The sequence below is a fragment of the Coccinella septempunctata genome, chromosome 5 (genome assembly GCF_907165205.1).
Source record: "Coccinella septempunctata chromosome 5, icCocSept1.1, whole genome shotgun sequence".
Lineage (NCBI taxonomy): Eukaryota > Metazoa > Arthropoda > Insecta > Coleoptera > Coccinellidae > Coccinella > Coccinella septempunctata.
The window spans coordinates 32765997-32792615 of NC_058193.1; the positions used below are offsets into that span (position 1 = coordinate 32765997).

General features: G+C 36.7%; 5 protein-coding genes across 5 annotated transcripts; all 5 read left to right on the forward strand.

Annotated features, from left to right (window-relative positions):
* The first annotated feature begins 7 nt into the window (after nucleotides 1-7).
* Nucleotides 8-3533, forward strand: LOC123314212 (retinol dehydrogenase 11-like). The gene is made up of 4 exons (XM_044899349.1): nucleotides 8-390; nucleotides 1355-1678; nucleotides 2080-2408; nucleotides 2746-3533. Exons 1-4 carry the CDS (start codon nucleotides 219-221, stop codon nucleotides 3232-3234), a joined length of 1314 nt encoding a protein of 437 aa, XP_044755284.1. The 5' UTR covers nucleotides 8-218; the 3' UTR covers nucleotides 3235-3533.
* Nucleotides 3534-3686: 153 nt separating this feature from the next.
* On the forward strand, nucleotides 3687-6055 carry LOC123314250 (synaptic vesicular amine transporter-like). Its single transcript, XM_044899410.1, has 5 exons — nucleotides 3687-3827; nucleotides 4272-4535; nucleotides 4887-5150; nucleotides 5209-5487; nucleotides 5557-6055. Exons 1-5 carry the CDS (start codon nucleotides 3737-3739, stop codon nucleotides 6012-6014), a joined length of 1356 nt encoding a protein of 451 aa, XP_044755345.1. The 5' UTR covers nucleotides 3687-3736; the 3' UTR covers nucleotides 6015-6055.
* A 1379-nt stretch (nucleotides 6056-7434) lies between these two features.
* Nucleotides 7435-10688, forward strand: LOC123314114 (pickpocket protein 11-like). Its single transcript, XM_044899232.1, has 6 exons — nucleotides 7435-7549; nucleotides 8545-9046; nucleotides 9410-9521; nucleotides 9584-9860; nucleotides 10305-10487; nucleotides 10549-10688. The coding sequence occupies exons 1-6, from the start codon at nucleotides 7435-7437 to the stop codon at nucleotides 10686-10688; spliced, it is 1329 nt and encodes a 442-aa protein (XP_044755167.1).
* Nucleotides 10689-12586: 1898 nt separating this feature from the next.
* On the forward strand, nucleotides 12587-16097 carry LOC123313655 (doublesex- and mab-3-related transcription factor A2-like). Its single transcript, XM_044898622.1, has 3 exons — nucleotides 12587-12971; nucleotides 13839-14014; nucleotides 14914-16097. Exons 1-3 carry the CDS (start codon nucleotides 12947-12949, stop codon nucleotides 15499-15501), a joined length of 789 nt encoding a protein of 262 aa, XP_044754557.1. The 5' UTR covers nucleotides 12587-12946; the 3' UTR covers nucleotides 15502-16097.
* A 456-nt stretch (nucleotides 16098-16553) lies between these two features.
* On the forward strand, nucleotides 16554-26575 carry LOC123314292 (sodium leak channel non-selective protein). The gene is given in 28 exon segments (XM_044899466.1): nucleotides 16554-16728; nucleotides 16811-16947; nucleotides 17120-17305; nucleotides 17355-17572; nucleotides 17850-17978; nucleotides 18394-18542; nucleotides 18596-18843; nucleotides 18898-19255; nucleotides 19356-19714; nucleotides 19772-19978; nucleotides 20028-20233; nucleotides 20365-20490; nucleotides 21849-22031; nucleotides 22092-22274; nucleotides 22347-22599; nucleotides 22671-23047; nucleotides 23337-23457; nucleotides 23514-23647; nucleotides 23704-23869; nucleotides 23921-24115; nucleotides 24263-24480; nucleotides 24533-24756; nucleotides 24999-25135; nucleotides 25190-25326; nucleotides 25401-25557; nucleotides 25616-25741; nucleotides 25888-26059; nucleotides 26111-26575. Coding segments are annotated over 27 exon segments (5241 nt in total). The 5' UTR covers nucleotides 16554-16728; nucleotides 16811-16842; the 3' UTR covers nucleotides 26278-26575.
* The last annotated feature ends 44 nt before the right edge of the window (nucleotides 26576-26619 follow it).

Consider the following 26619-nt stretch of genomic DNA (forward strand, 5'->3'; position numbering starts at 1 on the left):
GCGAAAGTCCGAGTAAATCACCTTGTATATAGGCTCAAGTTAAAGGGAAAGTAATGTTTTTTATTGTTTATCAAGTACCCACCATTTCTAATAGCAAACGAAAGTTCACTTGCTCTTATCATAAACTTTCTCCGTAAGATGCATCTGATCATACTCAATACTAGGATCCAGAGTCACATATTCAGTCTTACTTCGAACAGATTGATTGGTGGATCATAATGATCATTCCCTACATTTATATTCGATATGTTTTCTATACTATCGTTTTCGTAGTACTTCCTATACTCGCGTTAATTCTATTGAAAATTTTCCAAAAGCTCACTCTCGGGAAATGCAGAAGTTTTGTTTGTTTATCTGGTAAAACGGCCATAGTCACAGGAGGTGCCTCAGGTAATTATTTTTGATGATTACTCCTCTTTTGATATCATGCTTTCAGAAGATATCCTTGTAATTTGCTAATACCAATGGAAGAAATATTTTCATTGACAAATTAGGTTGAAATTTAACATTTTATTCATGGGAATATAAAATAAACGTTGAACATTGGCTTTTGACATTTTTGGTTTAATTTTTGCTACCAAAGTGTTATATAGTGAATTTAAGTTATTTCAAAAGCAGGAGCTTTTTGGAACTTTTATACCTTCTAATTTAGACTTTTTTATCTTATTTTATATTCACGAATTGACAATTTTTGCATACTTCTCTCCAGTAGTATCTACCTCAGATTATTTGTTTTTTTTAAGACATATTTCCCTATAAAACTCCTTCCTTTCTGTTGAATAAACATAATCAATTCCCATTTATATTTGTACCAATAAATCGGATATTTTTGGACCATAACAATAGATCTCGTTGAGGAAATTCAAGAAAAGCAATCGGATAATGATTAGATCTGTTGTTGAGTACGCATAATCAATGTGGAACAATTATTTTTAAGAGTGTGGGTTTGTACATTAATAAAATGATCAAATAATGAAAATCACTTGAAATTCAGATCAATAATATAATTTATCCATTGGTCTGAGCCATCAACTGGAAATTAGTTCCTGGAAACTTATAAGTCAAAATTGATGTAGGTATTTATAGTTGATTTTATTGCCAAAATTGAGGAGGGGAACATAACTATTTGTTCAAAACCTCTTCCATTCCCAAAGTTACGTCCCTTTACCCTTTGAAGTTAAGGCAATATAATCGATTTAATTCTAGAGTGAAGCAAAAATATATTTCTTCGAGAGAAATATATTTTTTTAAATTATACTCAGAACACCCCATCACAAGAGATGTCTTTAGGCTTCTCCATCCATTCTGGGACTCTCTGAATCCGACTAATGATTAATTCCTCAATTTTTTCAAGGAATAGGATTCGAAACCGCCCTTCAACTGGCATCCAGGGGATGCAGGGTTATAATAGCGGACAAATTCAGTTCAATGAGAGCTGCGAAAAAAATTACGCGCATCACGAATAATCCTAATGTCCTCCACAAATATTTGGACCTTTCGTCCTTAAGGTCTGTGAGGGAATTCGCAAAAGATATAAATGAGACAGAGGAACGACTGGACATTTTGATCAACAACGCACGAGCTGTAAACGTTGGTAATGAGCACACTGAGGATGGATTGCACGAAACTATGCAAATAAACCATTTTGGACCGTTTCTGCTGACCCATTTACTTGTAGGTGAGTGCAGGCTATCGATTAATTGTAGAATTTGGTATTTTGGAAGTTTCAGCGTCATCTGTGAATGTTTTTTCGAAATACAACCAACTACTAAGTTTAAATTCAGTGGTATCGATATTTTTTTTGAGATACTGAGAAAAAAGTTGAGATGCCCATAACTCCGAAACCATTTGGGTGAATTTTGCCTTATAACGAACTTAACCTACACCTCTACACGCTTAACCCAACCTTCAAATAACCCTAGCTCTCTTCACTCCGAATTTCTTCATCAAGGAGACCAAAGCAATCGTTTTGGGACCCCTAGGAAAAAGCCACGAAAAACGTGGCAGTAGTTTTGGTATTTTTAGATCAATTTTTGAAGCAGTATCATCCCAAAAGATTCTCAATGTCAACTTTTGCAGACCTCCTGAAGAAATCGGCGCCCAGCAGGATCATCTTCGTGAGCTCAGCTTTCGCCTACTTCAGCAATCTTTCGATCGAGAATCTGAACTATCCTAAAGATCACCCGCTGTCTCTCTTCAGGACCGGACTGATCTATGGCAATTCGAAGCTTTGCAACGTCATATCAGCCAATGGTTTCGCCAAGAGGCTGGAGGATTATGGTGTTACATGTAATTCTTTACACCCTGGTTGGGTTAACACGAAGATTGAGAGGAACCCTGAGGAATATGGTGGTTTGGATGGAATTGAGCAGGTCATTTTCAGTCCGCTATCCTACATTTATGCCAAGGTTTGTGAGAATATATTTATTATGCACAATATCTTAGAGATTGTCATAAAAAAGTGGCCATTACTGAAGGCTGAAACTGCAGCATGCCTGCTATATATGAATTACACGAATTAACTGTTGACTATTGCTTTCATTGAGTCTCATTTTTCCCTTAAACCATTTCTGTTCTGAAATCTTCTCCTCTGATGAAAAAACAACAGAGAGAGGCTAATAAGGGTAAATAATTTTGTGTGCCTGCTCAGATTTGGATATTAAAGTTTCCTAAAAACATACCATACGAACTTCTAGTTCTAATTTTCGATATCTCTACATTTAAAAAGTTTTCTTCGTTTTCCAGACTCCAAGGGAAGGAGCCCAAACAACTTTGCACTTAGCCATGTCAGAATCTCTGGAAAATGTTACTGGCAAACATTTTTGGGACTGCATTACATTCCCTCTCCCACCTGGTGCCCGAAACGAAAAATTCTGTCAGGATATCTGGAAAGAATCTGAGATTTTCGTACAGCTCCAAGATTCTGAAAAACTACCACTCATCAATCCCGAAGTAAGTCAGGTAATGGACTCTGACAAGAAGAAAGATGTAAGGGAAAAGGAGGAGAACAAAGAGAATATTGAAGAAGAATTAATAAAAGATGAGAATAAAGGTGATGGTGCAGAAAAAGAGGCTGAGATTACTAAGATAAGAGATAAAGACGAGAATATTGACGAAGAAAACGTCGAAAAAGAGGATGGAAATATCTTACGTTTCAGGAAGATAAACGACAGAAAGGAATTCTTAAATTTGAATGGTAAACAAGAACAAAACGAAGCCAAGGATAGGAGCTGAGAGAACTTTTCAGTTTTTTTTTTCGTTTTGCTATCTCAATCTCGTGAAGATTATTCTTTATGATCATTATTCGAGGATTTATAGATTCAGAATAAAATAATTTCATACCAATATTAGACGGTAATATAAATATTTGAAAACTCCTCTCATTTTTGAAGAAACGAATCACAAGTGAGATTTTGAAAAAATCCTTCTCGTATTTTCTACTTACTAGATATATTTGAACTTCTAGATGATAATGAACTGATTTGTAACGATATTATTGTAGAAAAATGAGGAATAAACTTTTTTAGAAACAATTGGTTTATACTTGTACTGAAAATCAGCCCTTCCTGTATGTGGAAAATTTAACGTCCCTACTCTGCAGGAGTCTGTCTCTTAGCTGATAAGCAGCGTAAAGGCCTTTTTCACTGAACCGTTAAATTTCTCATTTGAATCAGTTAAACCCCAACCTCTTTCATCGTAGTGACAGATTTTCAGTCCGAGCAAAACTTGGGTCAGTATGCAGCCACATGCAGAAAATTCCACCCTTATCCTTTTCGTTGTAGTTTATTTGAGTTTCTTCCTTGATAATGTGCTTCTGACTGTCGTTGGTGAGTTTTTTTGAGCCACAATTGATGAGCCTATCAAGATATTACAAGTTGCGATAGTTTTATCGAAGAAATAATAGGAAAATTCAATTTTCCACAACGTTTTAAGCATTTGCTTTCTTGTTTGCAGGATCGATAAGAAAAAAATCTTCAAACTGAACCATATGTTTCTGAATTAGATATTTAAATGATTTTCGATTTCAGATCTTAGAGATCCTGGATTGTTATTTGACTTGAATTGAATATTCAGGATCTTTTTGAGGGTTTTCGTGCTTATAAAGCAATGCTTTTGTTCGAATATTGTCTCACCATTTTTGTTTGTTTTGTAACCTATTCAGATCATTATAGACTCATTGACTTATTGAGAAATATAAAAACATCAATGTTTCAACAAATTTTAAAGTAGCAAGATATGTCTTCGTTACAGAAAACGTTTTTTTTCTTCAGTGCCCATAATTCCCGATTATCTTTTTTCCAACGATATAAAATCGAAGGAAAATACAACCACTTTCCACGGTTTAACATCCCTCAGCCCTCTCCAAAGGAAATACGAGGGTTTGGACAACGAGAATGGAGTACTGGGTGCTTTGCTGGCATCGAAAGCTTTTGTCCAATTGCTGTTCACCCCTTTTGTTGGATATGCCGTTACAAAAGTTGGGAGTTTCCTACCCATGCTGCTTGGTTCATGTAACATACTTCTGGCATCTCTGCGTAAGTACTATAGGAAATGAAGAGAAAGTAGCTTTTCTCCCTATAAAAATTGTTGAAAATAAATTTTTGAGAGTTAATTATTATAGTCAAAATTCAAATATCTAACTGAATTAATTTCCTTTATCATATTAATGACATGGATGGGAATTATAAAATATACCCTCGTGAAAAATTGAGAAGGTGATCATCTACAATTTTTTAGTAGTATCCTGTACTAATATAGACTTTTCTAAAATCGTTTTTTATCGAAATTTTACCGATCTATTGAAGGGACTTCACAAAGAACATACTTGTTCTAATTTTGGACAAGTGAATCCATGTTTAGACGTTAATTTCATTTGCTTATTTCAGTGTTTGCTTATGGAAAATCTTATGGTTCCTTGGTGCTTGCAAGAGCACTTCACGGTAGTTCATCAGCGGCTGTATCAGTCAGTGGAATGTCCCTCTTAGCCAAACACGTTCCAGTTGAGCTTAGACCAAAACTGATGCCTGTAGCTTTTGGAGGAATAGCTCTAGGAGTTCTGTTAGGGTATCCATTTGGAGGAGTTGCCTACCAGGGTCTGGGAAAACAAGCCCCCTTCATTTTTATTTCATTGGTTATAAGTTTGAATATAGGTGAGATGAAAATGAAGCAAAAATAATGCTTCCAATTGTTCAAATTTTATAACTGAAGGTCTCCAACTCAACCTCATGAGTAGAAATGACTCAGAAGAAACACCCGATGAGACTGAATCTCTTCCTGAGACCTTGGGAGTCACTGATCTCCTCAGAGATAAGAAGATTTTGATCTCTACTGGAGCTATATGTATCAGCACCACCACAATGGCTGTACTGGAACCTTGCGTGCCATTATGGTTGATGAGGCATTTCGACCCACCACCACCAAGGTGGGTACTTGGTGCCGTGTTCATACCTGATAGTATTGGATATTTCCTTGGTTCGCACTTTGGGGGTAAGTGGTATTGATGACGTTATAATTTCTTCTTTCTTTGAATTGATTCTCTTTTGGCTTTTATTCAAGGTCTCCTTCCCATGGAAAGTTGGAGGGTTAGTTTGGCCGCTATGCTCATTGGTGGTCTGAGCTCATACGGCCTATCTTTAGCAAACTCCATACCCCAACTTTTTCTTCCTCATTTTGGCATAGGCCTCAGTGTTGGTGTGGTTGACGCTATTTTGGTCCCATACTTGGCGACTGTGATAGAAAGTAGAGGAAGTACAAAGTATGGTCCTGTTTACACCTTGCAGCAGGTAGCTGTAAGCCTGGCGTATTCTTTCGGACCACTTCTGGGAGGCGAGGCAGTTAATTTGATAGGGTTCTCTTGGTTGATGAAGATTATTGGATTGCTAAATGTAATTTTTTGCCCTCTTATGGTTGAACTAGAGGATGGCTCGAACGACAGGAAGGTGAGGTGTATGGATTCTAGTACTCAAAAAGGAAGAAATAAATTCAATATTTTCAGGAAGGTATGGTTCTTTTGAGTAACGAGAGTGACACTGGGACCACTTACTCAAGTTTCAGAGATGACACTAGGTTATCTATGGATGACACAATGAACGATCAACCATAGAATGCATTGAGAGGGATGAAATAATCAGAATTCACGTTTTTCAAGTTTGAATTTATTCCATGTGGTCCTTTGGAGTTGTACAGGGTGTAAATGAGAAGAAATGAATGGGAGATTCCTTGTCAAAACCTATTGTGGGTCTCTCATATAAAAATTTCCCCCTTAAAGATGGCATTTGAGCTCTATGTGAGCAGGGGTTGTTGAAAAAAGTTATATGATATTATTCATTCACATCCTGTATAATTGTTTTCGAATATTTAATTCGTTTTTTTGTAATGCCTTACTAATTTCTTCATGAATTGATAAATTGACTAAAGAAATAAATGTGGGATGAAGTCATGATATTCAGTATAATGTGAATATTTTATTTTTAATGAAAATGTGAATTTATAGGGTTTTTACTCAGGTAGGTATCTTCTCAAACAAAAATTGACTATGCAGACTCATATAATTTTTAATTGTCTACTACGAGCTTTTCTCAAACATTCTACACTTCTAGGCATACTTTCACGGAGACAATTCTTTTTTTCAGTGGTGTTTTATTAATTTGATTTTCATCCGAAGAAGCTTTTTCACGGAATACTCCGAATTAGGTATTGGATTTCAAATGACCAAAACTCCTAGGGGAATTACATCGTATTACCCACGTTCCGGCTCTATTTTATAAGCTAGCGAACTCAATCACTTTGTTTGTACAGTAAGTTAAGAAGGATGTTCCACTGTTTGTTCAACATTTAGGACATTCATCCCAGTCGGAGGAGAGTGGAGTAAAAGGGGGTTATTGCGGAATAAATCTAATTCTTCTTTAGCCCCAGGGCGTCAAAGTGTGTGATGTGATTTCTTGAATAGACGGAAATTTATTAACCGAAGTAATCTGAAAAAATTAGATGTATCCAGGGTGCGAATAAATAGTTGCTGTTTCTTGTCAAAAAATAGTGTGGGTCTTTTTTATATGTTTTTTTGAGAATCTATTGTCTATATAGATAGAGCTCTCTTAAGGTGACACCTGAAAATCATTTCTTTCTACAGAACTCCTGCGTTGACACCCTGTATATTCTAAAAATCAAAAGTATAATCAGTCCTACTTCAAAAGCATAAAACTATGAATATATCCTGAGTTTCTTTATTGGAAGTCCATTATGATACATCGATATACGTAAGTATATCTCAATCAGAAATCTACGAGTCACAATGGGAACAATAATATTATGTACTTGGAAAACACAATACCAAAATAATCCGAATAGAGAAGATTTTTCACCCTATTCAGTCGTTTATCATCGGCAATAATTCTTGTAGTCAATCTGAAACAACTTTTGGTTAAGTGTGTAAAAATGAATTCAAATAGAGGAAGGAAAAATCGTAAATTTTTGAAAATAGGACCAAAGGGAAAAAGCTTTCTGAACGAATTTTTGAATACAAGTACAATTCACGGTTTCAACCACTTGGGTAAGGAGTTTCTAATCGTATAAAAAAATTTAAGTGTTCAAATGGACTATTTATATAATAGAAAAAGTGAAATTTGTCTGCAATATTTATATCAATCAAGATTTGCTGAAAAAAGTACCTACAGGAATTTGAATGAACTCGATACATCTATCCACAATATGAGTCTTTGACTCGTAAAAATATTTCAAGAGTAGATTCTTAAGGTCAAAAGAAACACTTTTTCTGAAAGATAAAAAAATGTTATTTTTAGTTCTATCTCACAAACGGTTTTATCGAATGAAACGAATTTCGGAATATAGTTTTTCATTTATTTGATGAATCTTTTTCGAACACAAGATATCACCCACGTCTTCCACTTATCTCATTATGACCATTACGTACCATAAAAATCCCAAAAATTCAAAGAACCCAACTCTTTTGAAACTGCTGTCTAATGAATATTTGAACGTTTTATAAAATAATAGTATTCTTCATATATTCTCGTATAATGCGTCGTTTTCGAGTTATCAAGAAAGTAAAGTATCTGTGAAATTTGAAAAATTGGGTACTTTGGCTGAATACAACTGTGTTTAAAAGATCCACAAATGTGTAGTGTCACAGATTAAGTTTGTAATTCTGAAGGTAATTTTGTTTTCCCAGGGTTGGCACAGCTTATTAGGAAAATACAAAATGGCTATATCTTTTTATCAGGGCCGAATCAGAAAATAAAGTACAGGAAAAAGTGTTTCTTTTGACATCGAGAACCTACTGTTGAAATATTTGTACGAGTCAAAGACTCATCCTGTTTAAATAAAATAAAAAAAATTGTCATTTTTTGAACGCTTCTCCGGGTATTATCTGACTCGTAGCTCATTCACTAGAAATAAAAAATCTTTCCCTCAATTTCTTACATCAGTTTTGGAAAAAATTGAAACTAAACGTCTTAGAGCTATTCACTTCAACATCCAGTATTTCAAGTTACACAGCCTTTGTGCTACCATTCTTACAATCCACAGGACATACCAAACTTGACATTGTGGAGAAAATCTTGTGGTTCTCTGTTATAATATGCGCCATTTACGGAGCAACAACTTTGAGCTCCCTGACGCTTACAAGATACTACAACAACCCCACTGTCATCTCTATGGAAAGGGACAGATTTGCTTGGAATACATCTTTTCCTGCTGCTACCATATGCCCTTTAACCAGATACGATGAAGATGCCCTGGACAAATACGTGGAAACATCCAACGCCCCCAACAAAACCTCCTTTCGAAATTTTCTGGTTACTCTAATGGAAGCCACTTACCAGAATTTCGAGGAAGTCGTTGACTACACCGATGACGTTCAACCGGAGGATTACTTGGACTTGATGATGAGACTGAAGATGAAGTTTGCTCCTTCTGAAGTGTCTAATTCAGCTGGTAATACGAGGGTTAACCATCTAGCTGGGATTGTAACGGAGATGGGCTTATGTTACTGTTTCAATTCGCAGTTGGCTGTTTACAGCTCAGAGAGGTTAGTGTTTTTGAGACGAAATCGAAAAAGAGATGAATTTTTCATTGTTTCCTAACATTTTTCCTGTTTTCAGTGTCCACTATTACATCAACGTTCTTTCACAGAATCCTTCTTTGAACTTCCTAGCTTGCCACTCTTTCCTTTGTCATGTGAAATCAGTCGAAATACTATATAATACTCGAAAAAAGATTCTTTAAACATCTTAGTCTTCAAGCTGAGTCCTGCCAAGATCGAACAAGTCCCATAGTTCCTTAAAATCCAGAAACATTTTACTTTCAGAACATCTTTCACATATTTAGTGATTTACTCTATCTTCTAACTCATTAGAATCTTTCTGTCTTATCGTTCAGGAATATTTTGCAGGTATTGGAAGTCTGGAAATTGGAATCTCTTCCCACCAAATGAAACACTGTATGTCAATCCTCTTGATGGAGAAGTTTTCGCCAATGTTATGAATATCTCAAGTGCATTTGATGTGAGAGAAATGTCCAATAGTTCAGCTCCCATTTTCATATGATTCCATCTGCTGCTTTCTAGATTTACATTCATGGTCCATACGAGGTTGCTGATATAGCTTCGAAAAAGACTCACTCTGAAGATGGCTATTTCCTACAACTCTACTTGAATGGGTTGACCCTGTTCAGCAGTGATAAAGTTAAAGGTTTGAATGTGAGGCAGAGGAAATGCAGATATTATGATGAAAGTGATTTGGATCACTCTCCAGCATATTCATATGTGCTTTGCAGGATGGAATGTAGGATCCGTTTGAGTAAACAGTTTTGTGGATGTGTTCCCCACTTCTACAGAGTACTTGGTATTTGTCACTTAACCATATTATAAATAGAATCTTATTACTGAGGTGTAAACTAGTTCACTCAGTTCTTTTGAATTCTGTCTAGGTACCTCTCAGGCAATTTTCCAATTCACCATCTCAAAAATGGTGATGTAAATCATCCAAGTGAATAATAGCCATAATAGGCGAGTGGAATACTGAACTAGATTCACCATTGTGAGAAGATTATTTCTAAAATATCTCACCTCATTTTTAGTGATATCTGGCAACTTTTAACATTTCAATATTGCTATAAAGAAGTTTAAATCTCCATGTTTAAAGTTCGATAGACCAAAGAACAATGGCTTATTTTTTGCAGATGGAGAAAAAACATGTAGTGTGAAGGGACTCCATTGCCTATCTAAATTCAAAGGTGTTAATTTCATTTGCATTTTCTTCGAAACTCTTCAAAGCCTATTTTTCCAGAGAAACTGATACTTTTGGAGGGGTTATGCTCATGTTTACCAAATTGTGACGAAGTTATCTATTACGTCGATGATATAGATACAAGAGAATGGTTCCTTGATTCCAATCTTCAATGGGGATTGAAAGACTATCCGAAGATGCGTTTGAAGAGAGATGTGATTTTTGGATTCACAGAGCTCTTAGGTGCGAAATAAGGAATAAAAGTACCTAATAAGAATGTGAATTCAAAAATTTGATTTTTCAGTTTACGTTGGTGGAATGACTGGCTTATTTTTGGGATGCAGCGTCCTCAGTTTCACAGAGATCTTTTATTTCTTCACGTTGAGGATGTTCTGGTTCTTCATGAAGCCGGAGAAACAGAATGCAGCAATCAGAAGGAAATGAAAACAAGTGCTTAACTTTTGAATTCTATTGTATACATAACTTGGCACACTTTGAATAAAAATTCACCTTCTATAATTTTCTCATTGTAAAGTCGTTTATACTGATCTAAGAACAGCAATAGGAGCAACAAGCAATTGGTTGCTTGCTGCTTTATTTTTTATGTAAAGTGGCTTGATCTGACAATAGTCAATACCTATTAGTTGAAATTGAAGATGATTTCAAGGATAGATGTTGCTAAAAATCAATCCATCTGTGAAATTAGCAGTCTCGTTTCTGAAATAGTGGGTGTGATTTTTCGCAAGCCATTTGGCAAGTAGGCCGTTCTTCGTTTGTTTTTTGAAGTCGAGTCGGAAGTGTGAAACAACACCGTTTAGTGGGTGGTCGGTAAAGAGTGGCACATGTGATGCAGCAACAGCCATCTAATGGATTCCCTGTTTTCTTAACGAACTGACAATGACAGTTATACGTTGCATATTGTCAGAGGATAAATCTAATTTCTAGATCAGTAATATGTAACATACTTCGTAGAAAATATCAGGTTAATTTGGATGGCGGTCTATTTTTCGAATGTATTCTATTTCAGAAAACATTCTTTATGCCATAAGAATAGATCATCGTGAAGTGAAATATGAAAACTGATATTTAAACTAAGGGATCATCAATTTATTAAAGGGTTAGGAGTTGTTTCAAATGATTTCTTGAACCAAAAATATTCTCACGAAATTCTAAATAAATAAAATTTGACTGAGCAAGAGGCAGTTGCTGACAAATATTTTCATTTCATTTCCCATATTTTTTTATTAAGTTTGATTTGACTCGTTGGAATAACGAGAAATCTTTTTCCCTTGCTAGTATTAATCGAAAATGTAATTGTTGTTTCGTATACATATTTTTCCACATTTGTTAGGACAAGATGTTTTGTGTTAATGGAAACGTTACATATTTCCTTGAATTAGACAGATTTATTTACTGAACGCGTAGCAGTCAATTAATGTTTCAACAAATTTAAAACATCAAAATAAACATTCAATCATCCCAGTTGTATACAATACATAATGTAGTTTTGGATGCATGTTTGATGAATACAATCTAATTCTATCTCTCTTGATTGCTGTATGAAAATTGAAGCAAATAAATCTTTTGCAAATTCTGTTCTAAATCCTTGGTTTTTAAGTTGAGTAGATAAATAATATCTTGTATCCTTTCTCTTCTTTACTTGCTTGGATTTTTTGAATGCTGAGAGTATTTGTTTTTAATCGACTCGAAAATTTAACAGTTTCACTCGTAACTATTCAAATTTTAATTGTGTTTTCATGAATCAATGCTCATTGAATATACAGTGCTTTTCACATGTTAAAGGAATCTATTTTGAATAATCCATAAAATAAAAATAAAAGTGAATCTTGTGAAGGACAAAATTTCATATTAATCACCCCAGTTTATGAAAAATTTCATTTCCTGAGCGTATTCAAATCTACCTTCAGAGTCGATAGAAATAGTATATATCTAGCGAGAGATTTAGAAGCCAAGTCATCATGAAAAAATATTGAAGGAATAAAACATAGATAATCTGATAATCACTGGGAAAAAAGTGATTGAAAGAAATCATATCTGAAGATATAAATGTTTACCTATATGATTTTTTATGGAATATTCTGATCACATAAATTTCTACATAATTTTGACAGGACAGTGCATGTTTTGATAAGAGAAAAATCTCAGGAGAAAGGAAAAGTTATTATTCAATACTTCGATATCACATTTAATAATTTCTAATGGACCAGAATATACGAAGTCAAATTGATAAAAAAATGTCGAATTTCCCTCATCGAAAAAGTATTTTTTTTGGGAGTTTGCAGCTTATTATCTAGAAATACCCTATGGAGTAACATACGTGATGAATAACATGCGGCCCATGTCAAGATTTGCTAAACTACAGTGAAACATTTTCCGTTTTGACTAATGCGCAAATTACAACCCAAATCTCAATTAATTTTCCGCGGAAAATTCTGTGAGGGGCGGAGTCAGGGTGTTTTCCCTCGAACCCATTGGCGTAAAATTGGGAAACGAGCCAGGGGCGGTCCTGAGCTGTTTTTCCATTGGTCCAGAGGAATATTTCGCGCTGTATCTCGTCTTGAGTCCTGAAATCCTGAAAGTGACATTAGTATCTATCTGAAGTGTAATCTTTCAGCAAATCTTTCATACAAGTGTGTCGAGCTCATAATTGGTTTTAAAGTGTGTGATCAATATCTGGAGATATGGATGAGATAAGGACCAAATTTGGTGAGTTAAATAAAAAATTAGGTACACTTATTTGATGAGTACCAACTTTTCAGGATAATTTAATCATACCTAATTCAGTTATATCAATTTCAAGATCATGAAACTATTTGTTGGCAGGAAAAATATTCATTTTCTTCACTTCACAGATAATTTTTTTGAAAATTTGAATTTATTCTAAGGCAAAAGGTTATAGTTGATTTAACTTTATTATGCTCTTACTTTATTAGGTGAATGTTAAAGACTCATCATTATTTTTGTGCCAAATTTAAATTGAATTGAAGCACCTAAATTTGATAACTATATTACGTGGAATATATTCCACATCATTCCTTTAAATAGGAATGATATATATTCTACTTGATTTGAGAAAATAGGCCTATAATTATATAAAACAGTGAAAAAAATTTGGGAATATATTTCTTTCTCACCTTTTCCTGTGTACTGAATATTTTTGTCGCAAAAACAGTGTTATGTACCTTATTACAAAGAATTTTTCACAAGGTAGATACAAAATTGAGTGGAAGTTCCCAAATACCTTGAGAAAAATTTAAGAATTAGTTTCAATTCATATTCTCTTCGTTAATTGGATGTGCGTTCTCGAACACAGTTTTGATGAGTAATGCCTAATTCCTTTATCTAAAGCCAATACAATTCATCGAGCTCCCCTACAAGGTGTCCCAACAAAAATTGTACCCCCGCAGAACCCTGCGGTCAAATTTTCATTGGGACACCCTGTTTATTTCAAATAAAATAATAAATACATCCGTAAGTTTAAGGACGTAAATTGTTTCTTCAAATACTGTTGGAGGTAACTCGATGAAATCTTTACAGAAATCGATTTTTTGTAGAACATACATTTTTTTGCAGATAAAATGTTATCTGTGAGTCGTTCTGCAGCAGCCAGAGTACCGAAATGTGCAAGATGTCGAAACCATGGGATGATATCGAAGTTGAGAGGGCATAAAAAGCACTGCATCTACAAAAACTGCGCCTGTGAAAAGTGTGGGTTGATCAAAGAAAGACAAAGAATTATGGCGAAACAGGTTGGTCACAGATTCTTAGACCAGAAGGTAGTTATAGTGCTTCCATAGTTCATACGTACATTCAGGACATTGCCAGATTCAGATAAGCATTCGAAAAATGTACGAAAAATTAGTAAAACATCTATTCTCCTGATTTTTGGGATAATTCATTGATTTATTTCCAAGGTTGATTCTTGAAGAATGAAATATACATATTTCTAATACTCTGAGAGTTAGACTAGCGATAATCGAAATATGTTTTGCTCAAATAATACTACCTATATTAATATAAAAAACCTCACTTTCTAAAGTGAAATGACTTCAGAAAATACTACACCTGAAATATGTGAGATTTTCAGTGTATTATGGCATAAAATAACACTATCAAGTAGGATAAGATCATAAAAAAAATTTTATTCAATAGTTTTACACCTTCCTTTGCACAATAACTTCCTAAAAATATCTCTGAATCCAACAGAATGATGCTCATATCGAGACTTTTCGATTCATATGAATTCTCCATTAAATTCGAGAAGTTATAAGCCCTTCTCCATTTCCACGAGAGATTTACTTTGCAATGTTATATCTGACAGATGCAGTCGACATGATCGATATTCATTCCATTAAGCTGATATCGAATTGCTTAGGACAACACCATCTCATTGGTAATCAAAACGTCGCTGATATCTGTATCAACCCCTATAGACAGAAAATAATGAGAAAACACTTGTTTTTAGGGGCGTCAAAGATGTTAATGCAGGATCAACAGAGACTGAGCAATGAATATTAGTATACTGAGTGTTATTAAAATAAGAAGAACATAGTGTCAAATTATAAATGAGTGCAATTGTGAGGGTGTTCGGCTTCCATGATATCACATCTCTTGGAACCAATAAGAGAACCCTGTTTTTCCTTTTCAGGTGGCTCTCAAACGCCAACAGGCAGCAGAAGACGCCATAGCTCTTCATCTAGCATCAGCCCAATCAGGAACCAAATACGAGTACCTTCCACCAGGCAGAATCTACGGCATGCAGGTAACATCGCCAGAACCAGCAAGTCCAGATCTACCAGAAGCCAAAACTCCGGAAGACTCCAAGGAATCAAGTCAAGAGGAGATAGTGGTTTCATCCGCCTCCTTGGACATGCTAGGCAAGCTTTTCCCGCACAAGAAGCGAGCTGTCTTGGAGCTAGTGCTCAAGAGATGCAACCACGACCTACTTCGCGCTATAGAGCACTTCAACAATAGCGGGGTTAGCAAGATTTCGGAGGTAAAGGAAGAGACAAGTTCTGCATTCAGACCTGTGGGTAACAAGAACGCCAGAGTTGTTCCTGGTCATCAGAATATCCCTCTCATACCGTCAAACAAAGTCTTCATGCACAGTATCTACCCTTTGCTGCCTTGGTTCAATTCAGCCCAAGTTTTACCAAGCCCTGTCTACGTGCCTGGTTTTTGCGAATGCGAGCAATGCAAGCATAATATTTATGGTGCTTCAGATAACAGGATTTGAGGGAGGAAAGGGGAAATTGAAACTTCCACTAAGTGACATATTTATTTGGTTGCTGTGAGATCTAAGATGCCAGAATACTCCTTTTGGTACTGTCTAACGCTTGAATTCTAATCGATCTAAAGATCTTTGTTTTTCCAATTATAATCTCTGAATGAAAAATGATCTTCAGCTAGATCTAAGTAGATATCAGGTAGAATATGACTTGAATCTGCTCAATCAATAGTTTTTAGAATAGATGAAGTTATTTAATATGTACCTCAGTATTCTAGAAAATTCATAATAAACACTTTAATGGTATAGTGAGCTGTAATTATTATTATTAGTTTTGTATTGGAAAATACAAATGTGCAAGTTGTATATAAGCCAAAGGAACCATCAGTGCTTTTAAATTCACTCATATGGTGGACATATTTTTGGCACTGATTAGCTCGACATAGATCGGTCAAACAGGGTATCTCTTTTACTTATGGAAATATTTACAATTTATCGTCTTGTTAAGATATGAGTTTTTTAGAGTTATGTATGCTGTAGAGTTTTGAATTTATCTTGATGTGTATTATATTGTTCTGAAAATATTCAATAAATTTTAAGCTTTTTTCATAATTTTTTTGAACCTTCGCTGTTTTGATAGTAAACTCAAATACCATTTACCTGAGGCCAACACACTATCCAGGAATCCTTGTGTGGTTTAGGAAAATGTTTCAAGAAAAGGAAGAAAATTAGATACTCTTAGAAGGAATCTTCTGAGGATGAACCATTCCATAAACTTCCTTCGTTTTTTAGTAATTTCAACTTCAATGTGCTAACCTTAACTTTTTACTAGACTCTTTCGAATATTCAAGACGCACAATTCATATTAACCTACCAGAAAGAAGGTTTGTATAGAGCAAACGTAGACTGTAGTTATCCCAACATTTCAATTCTCACTTTGTACTCATCCAGTGAAGAAACAATAATTTTGAACCGCCCCTGTACGCTCCCAGTTCGAGTAGATCCCACAGGACCCTGACTTGCGTATTGCACCAAGATCGATAGTCCTGTAGGAGAATCAGATGAAACAGGAGACGAACAGACAGCATCCGTGAAAATCAATCGACTCGAAATAAACATGGAACCTACAGCTGCGAAAGATAATAAAAAATTTGAACGACATGGACGAAAGTCCGCTTGAAGAATGTTTAAATTAGAAACCTGGAGATTCATATTTATCGTGGTATAGGTCAAAAAGTAAGTTCATTGAACGTTTTTCAGGATAACCTAACTTGTACTCCCTTATAACTTAATGCAACTACGTATGAATTTCTTGTAGAAACTCCAAAACTGGAGCAGAGTGTGAGCAAGATGATGCTAGGGCGGAAGCAAAGTCTGAAGGGGGATCAAATCTTGGCGGATTATGGACCGGACGAGGCCTTCAATGAGAATGCTGATATTGAATGGGTAAACAAGGTGGGTGGTAAGGGTATAATTACACTTTCTTCATTAGTATCTCCAACAAGCACTGAAAAAACATCACCCAATGACTCCAATGAGTAATATCTTCTCTCAAGTACCTAATTATTCGTGTATTCTCCTGAAACAACTGACGTATATGCTCTATCATAAAAAAAGTTGTTCACAGAGATGGGTGAGACGTTTGATGAGGACCTGTGCTCTCCTGAGCTTAGCATCGGTGAGCTGCAACACCCCAAAAACTTTCAAGCTTTTCCCTCATCTAGAACTGATAACAATCACGGTAGATGTTATTGTAACTCTCCTGTTCACAGCCGAAATGATTGCAAAGATGCACATGAGAGGAATTTTGAAGGTGGGGAACAATACCAAACGATCCAAAAAGGTAACACGTGATTTTGTAGGGGGAAAAACCTTATTTGAAAGACCATTGGTGCAAGTTCGACGCCACCATGGTGTTCTTCCTTTGGTGTTCGGTGATTTTGCAGATATTCGATATCTTTCGAATTGCTCCAACTTTTAACTCTATATTCAGATCTCCGAGACCGCTGATCATGATTAGGTTCTTGAGGGTTTTCCTCAAGTTTTCCATGCCGAAATCCAGGATAAACCAGATATTCAAGTGAGTGTACTTCCTTCAAATTGTGTGTTTCTACATTACAGAATTTAAGCAGCGTTTTCAATTCAGATTTGGAATATTGTAAGGAATACTTTAGCTTTTTCTGCTACTTTTCAACTCGAAAATTGTGTGTCTTTGATTTAACTAGATTTCCAAAGATAGTGATGGGGGACTAGAACCAAATTTCCCCTGTGGCGTTGATCACTTTAATTCATAACTCTTTTTCCTATTTTTTACGAAAATATAGATCAATGCAACAGGTGCTTTCTCTTCTTTCTAGGCGATCGAGTCAACAGATTTACAATGTCACCCTCTTCTTCCTATTCTTCATGTCCTTATACGCCTTGCTTGGAGTTCAATTCTTCGGAGAACTGAAGAACCATTGCGTCCGAAATGATACAGATTTAAAGTAGGTGAAAACTTTGAATTTAAAAAAAAATTTTTGAACAAGCTAGAGGGCTAGTGAAAAAAGAACTAAGTCATTAAAAGGATCTTATTCTAAAGTTTGAGCTCGTTTCATTTTAGAGAGTCTCGAGAGAAGTAAAAAACCGGAAGAGAATTACTCTGGAGACTGGAAAACTCCAAAGAGTTCTTTGGGAACATAAACACTGCTAGGTACAAGAAGTATCTGGGTGTCTGTGAAACATGTACATGCTCAGAGGGTTTGGAACGTCATAGAGAAGAATCTGGTGAATAACCAAGGCCATATCAAGTGGAATATAACCATCTTCGCTGTTCCAATAATGGCTGAGTTTTTTTTTCGTTTGGCTATCTTGTATTTTTTTCGTTATCCACAAATATTATATTTTTTCATCTTTTTACAGCCACGTAACTATCAACAGTTTATCGATTCCTGACACCTACTGTTCCCTAGACCCTACATCTGGTTACCAATGCCCCGAAGGAATGAAATGCATGAAATTTGACGGAAAATCGAGATACATCATAGGATTCAACGGTTTCGACGAATTCGGTAAAATATTTCGATATTTTCATCAATTTTATTATCATTGCATCTCATTTCAGTGACTAGTTTCTTCACCGTCTACCAGGCAGCCTCACAGGAAGGCTGGGTCTTCATAATGTACAGGGCGATAGATTCGTTACCCGGTTGGAGGGCAGTCTTCTACTTCAGCACCATGATATTCTTCTTGGCTTGGTTGGTCAAGAACGTGTTCATTGCCGTTATCACGGAGACCTTCAATGAAATCAGGGTGCAGTTTCAGCAGATGTGGGGCCCCAGAGGGCATATCCAAAACAGCACAGCTTCACAGGTAAACCCGGTAGTTTTTTATGATTCCTCGACGTAAATTTCTCACTTTTCCCAGATATTGATAGGGGACGACAGGGGATGGAAACTGGTGACCCTGGACGACAATAAACACAGTGGCGTGGCTCCAGAGTTATGACATAAGATTTTAAGATCGCCCCATTTTCGTCTGCTGGTTATGGTCGTTGTTCTGGCCAATGGGATCGTCACAGCGACCATGAGGTTCCAGCATGACGACAGGCCTAGAGAGGTGTTCTACGAGAACTACTACTATGTTGAAGTGGGATTCACGATAGTTTTAGATCTGGAAACTTTGTTCAAGGTTTGGTGTCTTGGATGGAGGGGATACTGGAAACATTCCATACACAAGTTCGAGTTTCTGTTGGTGGTTGGGACTACCATACATGTTATACCTGGTGAGAATTCCAATATTGCTCCACTAGCAATAGTAAAATAGTTAATCAACAGCTATAAATGATGATGGTGCACTCCATGAAGATCGTTTTTCATTTTCAGGTTTTTACATGACCGGTTTCGCCTATTTCCAAGTGCTTCGCATAGTAAGACTCATCAAAGCCTCGCCCTTACTGGAAGATTTCGTATATAAAATCTTCGGACCAGGAAAGAAACTCGGCAGTTTGATCATCTTCACCATGTGCTTGCTGATAATATCGTCCAGCGTTTCTATGCAGCTCTTCTGCTTCCTGGATTTCCCAAAGTTCGAAACTTTCGCCGAAGCCTTCATGTCCATGTTCCAAATATTGACGCAGGAAGCCTGGGTGGAGGTTATGGACGAGACCATGCTGAGGACAAGTTCTTGGGTTGCTCCCTTGGTTGCCGTCTATTTTATCTTGTACCATCTGTTCGTCACACTGGTGAGCGAGTGTACTTTGAACAAAGAATCTTGCTAGATTTAAACTTTACGATTCCAGATCGTGCTCAGTTTGTTCGTAGCAGTCATCTTGGATAACCTGGAGCTGGACGAAGACATCAAGAAGCTTAAACAGCTGAAGTACAGAGAGCAAAGCGCTGAAATCAAAGAAACACTTCCGTTTCGTCTAAGGATTTTCGAGAAATTCCCAGATAGTCCTCTTATGGTCTCTCTCCACAAAGTACCGTCCGATTTCAACTTGCCAAAGGTTTGTTAGGTTTCCCTAGACGATTTTAACTACCCTGGGTTGGTTGTAGGTAAGGGAAAGCTTCATGAGGCAGTTCGTGTATGAGACTGAAGAAGACGAGAATTCAGAATCCAGCATCAAGAAGCTAAACGAAGAAGTCTTCGATTCCAAAATCATTTATAGGAAGCAGAAACCAATCAAGGTCATGAATACTTTACCGAAGGTCAGAGGGGCAAATGACAAGTTGAAGAAAACTTCTATTTCTTACATCATCAAGTGAGTTGAAGAATTGGTGTTTTGGAACGTCTGAGTCAATTTTTGAGTATGCCACATTGAAATCTCCTTCCTTGTTGGAAGTTTTATCTTTTTAAATACCTTAATTTGTTTTCTACTCTTTATTCTTCTAGTGATTCGAACAACCAAAGACTGATGTTGGGTGATTCATCCATGATACCTGTCCCTGGTGCGAAAGGTGGGCTTAAGCCCCAGGGTACTATTAACAGCATGAAGCAATTACGTATCGACCACAAGAAGTGAGTTGTAACTAATGAATATTCACACAATTGTATGTTCAAACTCTAAATATTATACGACACTACATTGCAGCTAAATTTGCAAATTTAAGGTGGTGCGATGATAGGGCGTTTGACCTAAGATAGGTTTTAGGGCATAATCCACTATTTTACCTGTCATTTCGTTATCGATGGAAATTTTGAAGCGAAATTTTAGGATCAGATAGTACTCGATAAGATCTTTAATATGAGGTGTCTCATCACCCCTCTTCTCTATTCAAAAACAAGGGGTTGAGTTAGGTGTTGAGTTTTCGTTGGACCACACACTGTATATCAATTAATGTGAAAATCGAAGTGGAAAACGTAACTTGACTTCATTTCATAACAACGCCATATAATCTTTGAAAAAAATCAGCAAAACTATGGACATAGGATATTCAAGCTTCAAAACTTTCATTTCAGACCTGTTACATGCAATATGATCACAAAGGCATAACGTAGATTCTTTCTGGGGAAAATGTACGCAACCAGCTTTCAGCAGGTTTCCTTTAGAATCGTGATTTCCAACACAACCTCTCGTGACCTGGGTGTAATTGGACTTCCTTTCCATATATTTGAAGCAATACGTGTTCGCAAATGGCGGACAGAAGTATAGCAGGTCTTGTTTTTCGGCCCTTGTTGCTATTTTGAGCATATTCGATTCGCAAATTGGAAAAATGTCTGACATGTTCGTTTTGCATTGGTAACAGACCATACTTTTTGCCTTTTGCACGTCAGGGTAAGCGCTAGACTTCCAAACTCTTTGGCCACTAATCAATCCACACAACGATGAAAGAATGATTACTCCTTCGATGAAAATCATTGAGAAATTAGTTAATATCTTAGCTTATCTTGGAAAACCACAAGTGTTTTTGTTAACGTTGAAAAGCTTTCAGAGATGCTAATAAATTGACATTAAAAAAATTTAAAAATATTGATATTTCAAATATTTTCAAAGTCTTCTTCTACTTTATTCTTGGACTCCATCATTGGAGGATCCTGATGCTTCTCAACTTCTATTCTGAAATCAAGAGTACATCAAAATTGAACATTGGATAAGCTCTTAAAACTCATAATGTTTCGTTGTATTTGACTTTAGTCATAATTCGATCAAATGTAATAAAAACTATCAATATTAATAATTGTAGACCTGTTTCGTGATTGTTCATCTTCAGTGCAGCAGTGGAATTCTCAACAGGGCCATCTGTATACTGAAGCCGCTATATCTTGGTAGTCTCTAGGTCTCAGCATCACATAAGACCAAATTTTAAGTTAAACTTCCAACGGATCAGCTTCATTTCGTTCCTAATCTTTCTGATTTACACTAGAGTGTTTGATAGGTTTGGATCAAGATCGATTAGAAGGAGTGTCAGAAGTGGATCCATCAAACTGAAGCAAACGTATGAACATCTTATGGAAAATGGAGATATTGGTGTCAATAGGGTAACTTCCAACAGAGCTAGACCTCATGACTTGGACATAAAATTACTTCAGGCAAAGAGACAGCAAGCTGAAATGAGAAGGTGAAACTTTATGGATATAATTTTGTCCTTGTTCAACTCATATGAATGTCGATATTTCAGAAATCAAAGGGAAGAGGATCTCAGGGAAAATCATCCATTTTTCGATACCCCTCTCTTTGCAGTGCCCAGAGAAAGCAGATTCAGGAAATTCTGCCAAATGCTAGTCTACGCTAGATACGATGCTAGGTTGAAGGACCCTCTCACAGGAAAAGACAGCAGGAAAGTCCAGTACAAAAGTCTACAGTAAGTGGGTTCCATTTTCTCATTCTGTTACACTGATTTTGTGGAACGTCTATCTTTGAAATATCATTACAGCAACTTCTTAGGCTTGGTAACCTACTTGGACTGGATAATGATTTCCATGACAACCTTGTCTTGCCTCTCCATGATGTTTGAAACTCCAGACTATAGGGTCACAGAGAATGCGTCTCTGCAAGTTGCAGAATACTGTTTTGTCATCTTTATGAGCATGGAACTGGCTCTTAAGATCCTGGCAGATGGTCTGTTCTTCACCCCCAAGGCCTATGTGAAGGATGTTGCTGCAGTCCTAGATGTATTCATTTATCTTGTGAGTGATCCCAACATATAATTTCATCGAATTATCTCTACCTTTTTCGAATTCATTTATTTTATCGATAGGTTAGCTTGGTTTTCCTTTGCTGGATGCCCAAGAAAGTCCCTCCAAACTCCAGCGCCCAACTATTGATGATCCTGCGTTGCCTAAGACCTTTGAGGATCTTCACTTTGGTTCCACACATGAGAAAAGTTGTGTACGAGTTGTGCAGAGGTTTCAAAGAAATCTTACTGGTATCAATCTTGCTGATTTTGCTGATGTTTGTATTCGCCAGCTTCGGTACCCAGCTTTATGGTGGTAGATTAGCACGTTGTAATGACCCGATGATTAAGGAGAGGAAAAACTGCGTTGGTATTTTTTTACGTAGGGTTTTTGTCACCAAGATGAAACTCCTCCCTGGGGTCAACGAAACTTATCCTGCAATGCTGGTTCCGAGAGTATGGTGAGTTGATTCACTACACATCTTAGATTTTCAGCCTAATTCGATTCTTCAAAGCTCTGGTTCCGGACAGGCAAAAGATCAGCGAACCAAGATTCAAACATTTCTTGTAACTCTCGGATGTGGTACATCCAAAACGACTATTTGACTGCCCAACTTCTACACTAGAGCTAGAGGAAAGGATCCCAGCTGCTGCCATAGGTCTCCCTTCTTCCAAGAGGATAAACATAAATGTTTTTACTTGATAAGTAACCTTTTCTTTTCTCCCATTACATCCAGCTCATTCTTCTAGGGCAAATCCAAGAAGATTCAATTTTGACAACATAGGCGACGCCATGCTGACACTCTTCGAAGTTTTATCCTTCAAAGGATGGTTGGATGTGAGGGATGTTATCATCAAGCAGCTAGGGGCGGTAATTGAATTTCGAAGGAAGATTTTCCCCAACTCACATTTAGTGTATTTTTTCAGATTCATGCTTTTTACATCCACGTTTACATCTTCCTCGGTTGCATGATTGGATTAACACTTTTTGTTGGTGTTGTGATTGCTAATTACTCGGAGAACAAGGGTACAGCTCTGCTCACCGTTGACCAGAGAAGATGGTGGGTGATAAGTAACGAGAGATAGAATTCTTTCATTGAATTATCATGATTTGCAGGTGCGATTTGAAGAAAAGATTGAAAATAGCCCAACCCCTTCATCTACCCCCAAGGCCAGATGGAAAACCCTTCAGGGCTTTCATCTACGATATCACACAGAATATTAAATTCAAGAGATTCATAGCGTTATTGGTATTGGTAAACAGTTCACTACTAACTGTTACTGTAAGTCATTTGATTTACCTATATACTTGCATGACAGTATATTTTTTTCAGTGGGATATGGATCAAGGATACACCAACATACTAGCGGCTATAAACATGATATGTACGCTTCTATTTTTGGTGGAAGTTGTCATGAAAAATATTGCTTTCACACCTAGGGGATATTTACAATCAAGAAGAAACAGATACGATCTTCTTGTCACCGTTACTGGAATAGCTTGGGACTTCTTCCACCTTGCATTCAAGGTAACAATCACAAAAGTACCTCATAGCAATTTATCTTTGAACCCTTTGAAGAACTCTAGGCAAACAAACTGTGCTATAACATTTTGAACCAACAGTACTCCCTTCTTCTGAGCGCAAAATGAATTCTACGCATTCTATCTGTTCCAGAATCATCTCACGTACTTCTTGGGTTTCATGGTAGTGATTCTGAGGTTCTTCACCATAACTGGCAAACACGCAACCCTCAAGATGTTGATGTTGACGGTTGGAGTGTCTGTCTGTAAGAGTTTCTTCATCATTTTCGGCATGTTCTTGCTCGTATTTTTTTACGCTCTGGCCGGGACTATCCTTTTCGGTACAGTCAAATACGGAGAAGGTATAGGAAGGTAAGGAATTACTAGAATTCTTCGCGATCTAGCTGAAACTGTGTGATTTCAGGAGGGCAAACTTCGAATCTCCGGTAACGGGGGTTGCGATGTTGTTCAGAATTGTCACCGGTGAAGATTGGAATAAGATCATGCACGACTGTATGATTCAACCACCATATTGTACGCCAGCAGCGAATTATTGGGAAACTGATTGTGGAAACTTTAGTGGAGCTCTCATATACTTCTGCACTTTTTATGTGATAATAACCTACATCGTTCTGAATCTTCTAGTTGGTGAGTGAGAGAATATGAAGGCCTGCGCAAATGCAACTGTTTTTTTGTATCAAATGTATCAGAGGGCCCTCTAGATTCATACACCCAGAGCCAGGGTTCTTTGGTGACATTGAAATTGCGTATAACCATTAAACAATGGACCAGAGGATGAAAATGTGACTTGAAGCAGTTGCTCTGATCACCTCATACTTTCAAAATTGTTTGATGAAGAAGTAGCTGCATCTGAGCTCTGTATTTTTCAGCTATTATTATGGAGAACTTCTCCCTCTTCTATTCTAACGAAGAAGATGCCCTTCTATCGTATGCAGACATTAGAAATTTCCAAAACACGTGGAATATAGTGGACATTCATCAAAGGGGAGTCATCCCAGTTAGACGAGTACGAGTTCGAAACTTTTCGGAGTTAAAATGAATCTAAAATTTCGATTTTCAGGTGAAATTCATTCTGAGGCTTCTGAAGGGGAGACTGGAAGTTGATCCTCAAAAAGATAGACTGTTGTTCAAGCACATGTGCTATGAATTGGAGAGGCTGCACAATGGAGAAGATGTAACATTTCACGACGTAATAAAGTTAGTCTTATTCTTGGTGTTAACTCAATTTAATTCTCTGAAAATTTTCAATTTTCATGCTTCTTTCGTTTCAGTATGCTGTCGTACAGATCTGTGGATATCAGGAAAGCCTTGCAACTAGAAGAACTACTGGCAAGAGAAGAGTTCGAATATATAATAGAAGAAGAAGTAGCGAAACAGACAATAAGGACATGGCTGGAGGGGTGTCTCAAAAAAATTCGCTCCACAAATGTATGTGTTACTCCTGATGATCCACCGAACATTTTTATCATATCCTACTCTTTCACAGAAACAGCAAAAGAGTCTGATAGACGGTCTCAGGGCTACTAATGAGACAATTTCAATGTTGCCAGACCCAGTGGAGGAGGTTAAAATTGGGGCAAGTCCTGATCAAGAGAGTGCAAGCGAGCAGAAGGTACATAAATATCCGCATTTGAAAATCATGGACCGTTAGAAATATATATAGAAGTATATCTTTGTATTGTGATTTCGTCAGTTCAATTTCAACAAAAAATTACGTCATATAGAGTAGATAAATCATTTCACTCCTCATCTTTCTAGGAGGTCGAAGCCGTGGCTAACAGAAAACAAAAACTGTCCAATTTAGCTAGATCCGACAGCATAGGAAGCTCTTCCGGTAGAAAATACCTCGCACCGACATTGTCCGACCCATCAGCAAGAACTGAGAAAGAAAGGGTAACGACCAACAAAAAGAAAGCTAACAGGCCTCCAGGTAAAACGAATTATTTCTTCCACAAAACGATGTAGTAAAATTTGTTTTCAGTGCCTCTGAACAAGACCACCCCACACCTGAACGAAATCGAGTCACGAATGCCTCGGGAGGTTTTCAACAATAAAACCACCCTACCCAAGGCTTCGAATGCCCTTAATGAGATAAGAGACTGGTGGAATGAACAGTTGAATTATGCATCATCAAGTGATGAGGAGTGATAGATTAAATAAACTCATATACAGGTTTATATAAATGATTGTAACGTCGCAGTCAATTTTGAAATCCTATGATATATACTTCGAAACGCTCTAGTAGAGAGCAGCAAAGAATGATTCGAAACTATGTTACAAAATCATTTATGAAGAGGCTGTAATGGTGATAAAGGCAGTTGGATCAAACATTTGAAGAGAGTTCACGTTATTAATCACAAAGAAAATGTGTGTAGAATGTTCCAAAATATTGATGAGAGGTTTAATTTATTCTTGTTAGTTGACTGAAATAAATATATAAAATATGTCTATAACTCAACAACTTTGCCTGCCTGCTTAGCTTCAAGTTAG